The sequence below is a fragment of the Oreochromis niloticus genome, linkage group LG15 (assembly GCF_001858045.2).
Source record: "Oreochromis niloticus isolate F11D_XX linkage group LG15, O_niloticus_UMD_NMBU, whole genome shotgun sequence".
In the NCBI taxonomy this organism is placed as follows: Eukaryota; Metazoa; Chordata; class Actinopteri; order Cichliformes; family Cichlidae; genus Oreochromis; species Oreochromis niloticus.
In genome coordinates, this window is record NC_031980.2 from 32,921,413 (window position 1) to 32,930,383 (window position 8,971).

The following is an 8,971-nucleotide window of genomic DNA, read 5'->3' on the forward strand; positions in this document are numbered from 1 at the left end:
GTAGTGTGAGTATTTCAACAGTCCTGCCTCTACTTTCCAGAGAATAACTCACCACAGAGTACATCGCCTTGCTCCAGCTCCCCCAGCTCCCCCGCCACACACAGCCGGCCCATCACACTCGGCCTGGGCTCTAAACTCAGCCCGCAACGCTACAGCAAAGTGGGCCGCCGCAAATCCACCAGCAACATCCCCCCCTCGCCTCTGGCCTGCAGCAGCTCCTCATCCTCCAATCAGCCGCTTTCCCCACAGCGCTCACCCTCTCCTCTGCCAGGCTTCGCCAAAAACCTTCACACGTACCACGGAAAAACCCTGTCTCCCCCCACCATCGTTAGGCATGTCGTCCGGCCGCGCAGTGCAGAGCCGCCTCGTTCACCCTTGCTTAAGAGGGTGCAGTCAGCGGAGAAACTGTCTGGAGTATATCACGCTGACAAGAAGTCAAAAGCCCCCCGCAGGCACACGCTGGAAGTGCCGTTTTACGGTGAGGCTGACCTGTTGGGCGACTCAGAGGTGGATGCAACCTGTGGCATCGCTTACATTGGGGTCGACCACAGCAGACTTGGGCCGTACATTAGCAGCCAAAGGATTGAGCGATCAGAGCAGCTGGTCGTGATGCGGAAGCTGAACCTGTCAGAGCGGAGAGACTCCTTTAAGAAGCAGGAGGCAGTGCAGGAAGTGAGCTTCGACGAGCCAGAGGAGAAAAGCAACAGTAACGCGGCGGGGAGCAGCACACCTCCAGGGGCTCAAACGCAGCAGCAGCACAGGACGGCCTGGACTGTGACTCGACCCCAATCCAGCCAGGACATCGAGATGGATGTCCCCGTGGTGAGGAGGTTCACGCTTGTGCCGCAGATAGCTGTGCAGGGCTCAACGGAGAGCGAGGAGCAAGACGAGTGGGAGCCATGTTCAGACGGAGAGGACTCTGGTGAGAAGCCCGAGGTGGAGGTGGACATCACAGCATCTCCACAGGAACAAACAGGATGTCTTCTCACCAACATGAGCTGCAGGCAGGGAGCAGAAACCACTTCCACGGGTCCTCAAATTGCACAAGAGAAGACACCAGAGTGCAGAGAGCAAACACAAAAAGGGCACCTGAGAAAGTGACAGCTCACCGTTGTACTCATATAACCTGCTCATGTCTTTCAAGGGTGACGAAGATGTTAAGTCATTCCCAAACTTGTTGGGCTGAAAGAGAGGGAGAAACTTTTACTTGAATTTTGTTTTGTAAAAAAAAAACTGTTGCCTTCAGGCATCGCCGACCTTTCTGGTCTTATTTATTACATTTGATGATGCGTTTGTAACAGGGGAAAAGAAAGAAGTTCTCATGGGTTGACCAGCCAAGGCTCAACATTTTTGTATCCATATAATGTGGTTTTATGTCTTCTGAATGGATTATTTTCTAAAAAAAACCCAAAAGTTGTCTATTTTTTAAATAAATTCTGGTACAGAGTAGAAGAGTTAATGCTGCGTAAAACTGTTGGACCAAAAGGTACGAGGAGTCAAGGATGCTTTTTTTCTTTCTTCAGTGTCTGTGTGTGTTTGTAGTACTGCTGTAGATCTTCCTGAACCTAAAAACGATCTCTGGTTCGCACTGTGAGCAACATGACTGACACGTCATTGGATCTATCTCTGCAGCTGATGGCTACAGTACTGCATGGATTTGTATTGATGCATCCTTTAGAAGGAGTAAAACAGAAGCTACTAAGCTCAAACTGGAATGCAGGGGGGAAAAACAGAACTGTTATTAATGAAACAGTGGTGTAAAAGAAGAGGCTCTGAAGATGAGATGTTTGGTCCATGTTTCCTTGATGGCTTTGTGTACTTCATGTACTTTAATCTTGCACAGCTTGTTGTGTTGGTCATGTTCCTCACAGTGTGAATTCACGGGAACGGCATTGTTTTTTTGTTTTTTTTTATTCTTGCGGAGAATAATGTTGCAAACGCGCTGAGACACTACCCACATTTGTCTTCTCTTATGAAGATATGGAGCCGAAGGGTTTTTATGTGCCATGGCATCTTGTGCAATGTCCTCAAAGCCATATCGTTGAAGGCAGATGTTACTTGTAATTTTCAGTCAATATGAAGATTTGTTTGGGGTTTTCGTTTGTTCGTTTCCACTGTTATCGTGGAAAAAGACGCCGAGCCTGAAGCTCCGGATGATCCGCGTCCACCTTTTTCTGTGCTGTGAGTTTATCAGTCGAACTCTTTGATTGGGCGCGTTCATCTCACAGCACGCCGTTTTACTTCAGAAAATGAAAGGGATCGTTTAAAACGCTTATTTTATTAGATTTTCTTTTTTGGGGAGGGTTTCCTTACTCTGACAAGACGTTGGAGTTCTGAAGTTTTGCAAACACAAGTACGTACAAGTGCGTTATGGGGTTTTTTTTCGTTCTTTTTCCAGAAGCTGTAGCGTTTTTCCATTTTAATCATTATTTTTTTTCCCACACGTGCATGTGAAAGAGACCATCCATAAACGCCCTGGTCCTACTTCATGTGCTGTGCAGTGCTGTTTACATCCAAAGGGGAAAAGTGCACTAATGACATTTAGACATAAGTTTTTGTAAGCGAATGTGAAAGGTAAACTGAGAGAAACATATTTACAGTGAAATCAGGGCTTCTTTGAACAAGTGTTTTTAGTTTTTTGTCTTTGTATTGTACAAATGTCGATGTATATTTTGGTAACAAGAGTGTGTATAATTCCAAGTGTACTGAAGGACATAATATGCACGAAGACAATTTCTGGCAAGGGAGTTTTTGGGAATTCTGACTTTTAAATTCAGGCAGTATTTGACAGCTGCACAGACTGGCTGCTCATCACATTTTCTCCACAACAGACATGACGTTTGGAGAGTTGTCGTCTTCTTTGTAAGTGGCTGTTCCTGGCTTTTGTACTGACTTTACTCTGAGTCTTCTCTTTCTAAACAGCTGTTGTGTTACTTCAACCCCTCTTCTTCCTTAAAAACGATAGAAGGAAAAAAAAAACCTTAAATCTTGTGATGAAAACCTTACGGGATGCTGTTGTTGTGTTAGTGACGCAAACAGATGGACCACTCAGTTATTTTTGCAGTCTGACAGAATTGTTTACAATGAACAAACATGCTGTGTACTGTATAAACATTTTCTATCCTGTGGCTGTACACGATGAAACTATCCTCTTTGATACTAGCAAAGGAAACGACATTCATAGAAGCTGCATATCCGTTTGATTTTTATGCTTTGTTTTAAAGACTGTTCTTGAAGAGTAGTTTGGCACAAGCTCAGAAGGATTTTTGATATTTGCATGTACCTGCGTAACAACATCATTGGGACTTTCTTGTTGTTCAGACTTCAAAAGGAAGCTTTAAAGATTAATTAATTGGAAGAGGGAAAAAAGGGATGGATGGAAACATGCATATTTGTTCTTATGTGCATGAGAAAAATGCCAAAAGTAAAAGTGATAAAAGATGAGTAATAAAGTATAGATTTACACTAGAGGTTTCTTTTTGCATACAGGAAAAGCCAATTTAACAATGTAAACATGATGAGGGATAATGTTTTGGTTGCTTTTTAATAACCTTGTATGTGTTAAAAAAAATGCTTTGCTGAAGTCCACCACAGGGATTTTTCAGCCTCTGTTGAGCGTACTCTTAAAGAACAAGTTTGGCAGGTCAAAGTGTCGTACAAGTGCATTTGTTCTCCTGTGGACTCTTCTGTCCAGTGCATGCTGCATGAGACAAGCACACAGCTGTAATACTTGACTGCATGGTATACCGGCGATGTCGCCCTCTACTGTGTTTTCTTGTGCAACAAATAAACTTTGTATTTCCCTTTGATTCTTCTCTGGGTGTTGTGTACAGTTATCTGTTGTTACATCGATATACCAGATCAGATCGTTCAAATCCCTTTTTTTTTTTCATCAGTATAGGTGTTGTAATCCTACAAGCAACCATTCCAGTCACTAAATCTCTATATAAATACTTCATCATTAGACAAATGTGATGAAGCAAAATTACCTTGTGAAGGTTATTACAGCGACTCTTCCCTTTAAGGCAGGTGTGTAAAACATAAGGGCAGGGGGCTAGAATCAGACTCTGGTCCAGCTCACAGATCGCTTTGGGAAATATAAAGGAGGCCATAAATTCTGGACTTTGAATTTTTTCATAGGTTTTACAGCTTTGCCTACTGATAATAGATCAAGCTAGGTGTCATATGCATACCGGTACCAATGAAAACGTATGCATGTCTGTCCAAGACAGACCAATCACTTGTACGATAAGGGGTCCCGGGATTAACCTAGTAACAAAACGGTTTTACTTTAAAATCCGTAGGAGTTCTGCAGTTACAAGCAGGTAACACCTGAATTAAAGGTCACAATTTGCTACTGGCCATACTGGTATAGCAATAGTTAGGGCCATATTTTGTTGAACAAAGACACCAATGTTTGTAGTTGTGGATCTGTATACCATCACTGTGGACTGTAAATCAAGATGAAATCAATATGAAGATTATCATCTTTAAATGAAGGGATTTAAAAAAAAAATTGCAGTAACTGTTAAGGAATTACTGTCATTTTTATACACACTTCCTGTTTTTTAAAGGCTCATAAGTAATTGGACAAAATACTGTAATTTCAAATAAAAGTTATGAGTTATGCTCTGCCAGGCCTTTACTAAAGAAGATACGGATTAGTTGTACAGATTGTCTGTGTTCATCTACTTTATTTAAGTTAATTTGGCCCTCGGAAATTTTAAAACAACAAAAGTCTCTAAAATGCACGGGTTTTTACGCTGCAGTTTCCCCTGCTGGTCGGCAGGTGTCAGTAATGTGTTAAGAAACCTGGGAAAAGGAACGAAGAAGACCCGTGTCCTTCACAACAGCTAACATGGCTACTGCTACTAAATTCATTCAAAGGCTGCGAAATTTTTTATCAGGGGTAAGCAACAACATTCGTCACACTTTAAAACGGAGTAGTTTTCTGCTCTAAATATGATGTAATAGCCCTCCGTACGATTTTTCGCAATAAATTTTACCAAAGGAAACGTTTAACAGCCAGCTAACCCTTACTGACGTCAGCTAGCAGTAGCGTTGTGGAGTAACTAAACACTATGAAGGAGGTGAAGTTCAACAGTGTGGGATTTACACTCGTCGAAAATTGACTTTACTTTTCTTTTTCAGCATGACCTGCAAGCCAAACTGCAGCTGCGATATGAGGAGATTGCAAAGAGGTAAGACCACAGGCACTACCCTCGTACCGCTCATGAATGACAGTGTTCACATATTACAAACAACGACTAAAACGCCGTTAACAGAGAGATGCAATGACTCTGTGGGTTTCCAGACCTGCGTTTTGTTTTTGTTTGTATTTTGTTTGTTAAACCACTTAAAACTGATCTATATCATTCAAGCGCAAATCGGAAAAATACACAGTTTGTTTCTGTTGTTCCTGTAGTGGAATATATGAGACATGCCAAAGCGTTTGACAGGTATTAAATTGTATTTATGCACCAACAAGGTGATTCACAAAGTAGTATTTGCAGCAGGTCTTGTGGAGTGATGAATTCAAATTTGTTGTATAAATTGCTGTCAATGTATATGGACGAGAGTTAATAGAGAAGTACCACAGTGAATGTCTACAGCCATCTGAAAAAGAAAAAGGAAAGCTTTGTTCTGTTTTGAGGCTGCATTTTGAGATTTTCTCAAAATTGCTGGAGTTATTATTGCACCAAAGCATCATCACTTCCAGTGTCTGACTGGCAACAGTTTCATTTTTCAGCATGACAATAATTCCAAACACACTACCAAATCTGGTTAGAAAACGCACAATGTAACACTATCAGGTATGGATTGGTGTCCCTGAAGCCCGAACCACAATATTATTGAGGCTGTGTGGGATCATGTTGACAGAGAACAGAACAAAAGCCAGCCAACATCCAAAGAAGAGCTTTGACTGTCCTTCAAGAAGCCTGGAGAACTATTCCTGAGGGCTACTTAAAGAAATGACAAGAAAGCTTGACTAAGGGTGTCTTGATGTGTTGAGGAATAAAGGTGGTCATGCAAAATACTGACTTTAAAGTAAATTGTGCAAACTCTGTTTTTGTCTTAAATTCTATATTTCCAGGTATCTTTGCTCATGTTTCAGTAAACTGCACCTATTTTCCATTTTGCCTGTAAATGTGGAAGACGCCAACATTGTTAAATTCTGTTAAAATACCTTCTTTTTTTTTTTTTTCCTTCATCTCAACAGGACACAACCACCACCCAAACTGCCAGTAGGCCCGAGCCACAAGTATGCCAACAACTACTACTACAGCAGAGATGGACGGAGAGAATCAGCCCCTCCCACACTCGTGATGTCCTCACAGAAAGCCCTTACTGCTGGCAGGTTTGTTAATGATCACTACATTTTCATGTATTTCAAGTTCAGGTGTTTATTTTTTGCGCCATCTACATAATAATATAGTAATCCATCTATTTGATGTCACCTGTCAAAGGGAATATGTAACTGTCTTTTTTTCCGCTTCTTTCTCTGTTGTTGTTGTTTTTTTTATTTATTTGTTTGTTTGTTTGTTTGTTTGTTTTTTAGTCAAGTTGCTGAGACCTCAAAGCTTCCAGTGACTCCCGGGGCTGTTTATAAAGAGCCAACAATCTCCACAGACCAGCCCTACCTCTGAGCAGCAAGACAAGACTCTGCAGTGTCAACATCATGTCTCCATCCTGCCCTGACTACAGCAAGTGTTGGTTGTATCTTGTACAATAGAAGATGTGAATAAAATACTATGTTTATCTGTTTCTGCGCATTATTTTGGTCAGTCGTGTACTGAACAGATATGAGAGTTAGTGGGAGAACCGATGAGCTAAACATCCAGCTGAAGCTCTGCTCATCCTCTCCAAGTGACCACTCAATGTCCCTCAAAATGAAAACTCATACACAACAATAAAAGAATAATTACCACCAGGCCTACAGACCAACCCAGCAAAGAGCAGAGACGTGATGGGTTTCTGCACAGGTGCGGCTGATAATGTGCTTTGGGTTTTTTTTGTTTTTTTTTTAATATATCACAGATGATAGATTAAATAAATTTTAGGTAGATCCTTGTCCATTCTCGAAGTCTTATATGTTGAACTGAACTGAGTATGTCATCTGTTCAAAGCCTCTCCCAGTCACTGCTGTTCTCTATGCCTGTCTTACTGTACATGATGTGAGTGCAAACACTTTAAGGTGATAATTTAGGACTTTAACAATAATACAGACAGTAATGTAGTCAAGCATCTTACAGTTAGTTTTGATGTAGTAATGAACTTTTTAAAAAAAGAAGCATCAATATCTTTTGGTGCAGTTTTCTTGTTTTGTGGGGTTGTATTTTTTCAGCAGGAGATGAATATCTCTAACAAGTTCCTTTGTTCACATTTCCACATCTTAATTTTTAAGTGAAATGTGCATTTTGAGTTGATACACTTTATGAATATAAAGCAACCTTATCCTTTTGCAGTATTTTTGTGTGGTGTGTTTTTCTATGTTTTAGCAAAAAGAGCAACAAAGGCGTTTAAATCTACCTAGGATGATTTGTTTAAATTTTCACATGGTGTTACTAATGACTGTAGAAACAAGCCAAGGCAAGCCATTTGCAATATTCTAAATATTGGAAATCACATTTCGGCAATCGATTACCTGGAAACAGGTAAAAGGCACAGGCCCGCAGGTGGCTGTCCTTTCCGAGCCTGGTTCTTTCGAGGTTTCTTTCTCTTAGAAGGGAGTTTTTCCTCTACACCAGGGGTCCCCAATCCCAGTCCACGAGGGCCGGTGTCCCTGCAGGTTTTAGATCTCACCCTGGGTCAACACACCTGAATCACATGATTAGTTCATTATCAGGCCTCTGGAGAACTTCAGGGATGTTGAGAAGGTCATTTATCCATTTAAATCAGCTGTGATGGATCAAGGACACATCTTAAACCTGCAGGGACACTGGCCCTCATGGACTGGGATTGGGGACCCCTGCTCTACACTGTCGCTCATTGCGTGCTCATAGGGAATCACCTGATTGTTGGGGTGGCCAAAACTCTAGGGGAACTAGCAATTCTTGTGAAAATTAAGTTAAAAAAGCCTAAAAAAAATAAAAACAACTGATGAATATGTTCTTGAACTTGGGCACAATTTTGCTTAAAATCCATTAAATAATCTCTGTGTCAAGTTCTTACCAATATTCAAAGCAGAGCAGCGGACAACTTACTATCACATCAGTCCTTTAATCGGACCTAATTTGAAGTTAATTAAATAAACCAACTTTAAGGATCAACTGATTGTTGTTTGTAATTCTTTTTAAATATATTGCTAACCTTTAGCCTCCTAGTAGACATACCTGTATTATAAATGTGAAAATTCTCTGTGTTTTGTTGTTTGCTTTTAGAAAAGTTGAGCTCTAGCTTTGAAGTCAAGGTCCCTGAGATTTAAACCTTACAGAGATTTTCAGTAGATGCAACCATGGTATCGATTTGAAAATTCTAATTTGAGTTATTGCATTCACAAACTTGGGTGTCCACAGCGCCCCGCCATATACCAAACTTTTTGTTTTTTAGTTTTTTCATAAAGATTACAACACACAAATAACACAAATGGGAACATATATGTCATTTTTTAAAAACGCTATTTTAATGTTATCTAATGCAGTGCAAAAAACAAACAAACAAATAAATTGATAACTGACACTGAGTCTTTTGTGTGCCCGCAGTCTGCACAAGGGGAACACTGAGACTTCAGAAGATTTTCACTGTGTTTGTCTAATTCAGCCACAACTTTCAGATTTTTCACATAACAAGCAGGACTGATTTTGTCCTCATCATTGCAGCTGGCAGCACTTTATAAGGTGGAATTTCACGTGAACACCGAAGAGAGATCTCAACAAATATCACTATGCAGTACTGTAAATGTCCAAAAAGACCTGGACTGATTATAATGTAGATACATTAATCAGAGTCATATATGTAATTTCTTTATTTT

At 40.7% G+C, this 8,971-nt stretch overlaps 2 protein-coding genes across 7 annotated transcripts in view; both read left to right on the forward strand.

The window, feature by feature from the left end:
* mast3b (microtubule associated serine/threonine kinase 3b) overlaps positions 1 to 3,809 on the forward strand; it is a 38,671-nt gene extending 34,862 nt beyond the window's left edge. For all 6 annotated transcript variants that reach the window (XM_019346107.2, XM_005453982.4, XM_019346111.2 and 3 more), the window contains one exon: positions 41 to 3,809. In XM_019346107.2, coding sequence (XP_019201652.1) covers positions 41 to 1,101 — 1,061 coding nt within the window. In that variant the 3' untranslated portion in view covers positions 1,102 to 3,809. The remainder of the gene's footprint in view (positions 1 to 40) is intronic.
* Positions 3,810 to 4,757: 948 nt separating this feature from the next.
* On the forward strand, positions 4,758 to 6,765 carry ndufa7 (NADH:ubiquinone oxidoreductase subunit A7). The gene is made up of 4 exons (XM_003449014.5): positions 4,758 to 4,909; positions 5,152 to 5,201; positions 6,221 to 6,358; positions 6,560 to 6,765. The coding sequence occupies exons 1-4, from the start codon at positions 4,859 to 4,861 to the stop codon at positions 6,645 to 6,647; spliced, it is 327 nt and encodes a 108-aa protein (XP_003449062.1). The 5' UTR covers positions 4,758 to 4,858; the 3' UTR covers positions 6,648 to 6,765.
* The last annotated feature ends 2,206 nt before the right edge of the window (positions 6,766 to 8,971 follow it).

Coding starts and splice junctions, on each gene's coding strand:
- ndufa7 (XM_003449014.5), top strand. CDS start 4,859: ATGGCTACTGCTACTAAATTCATTCAAAGGCTGCGAAATTTTTTATCA. Junction 4,910..5,151: donor TGCGAAATTTTTTATCAGGG/GTAAGCAACAAC, acceptor TTTCTTTTTCAG/CATGACCTGCAAGCCAAACT. Junction 6,359..6,559: donor AAAGCCCTTACTGCTGGCAG/GTTTGTTAATGA, acceptor TTTGTTTTTTAG/TCAAGTTGCTGAGACCTCAA.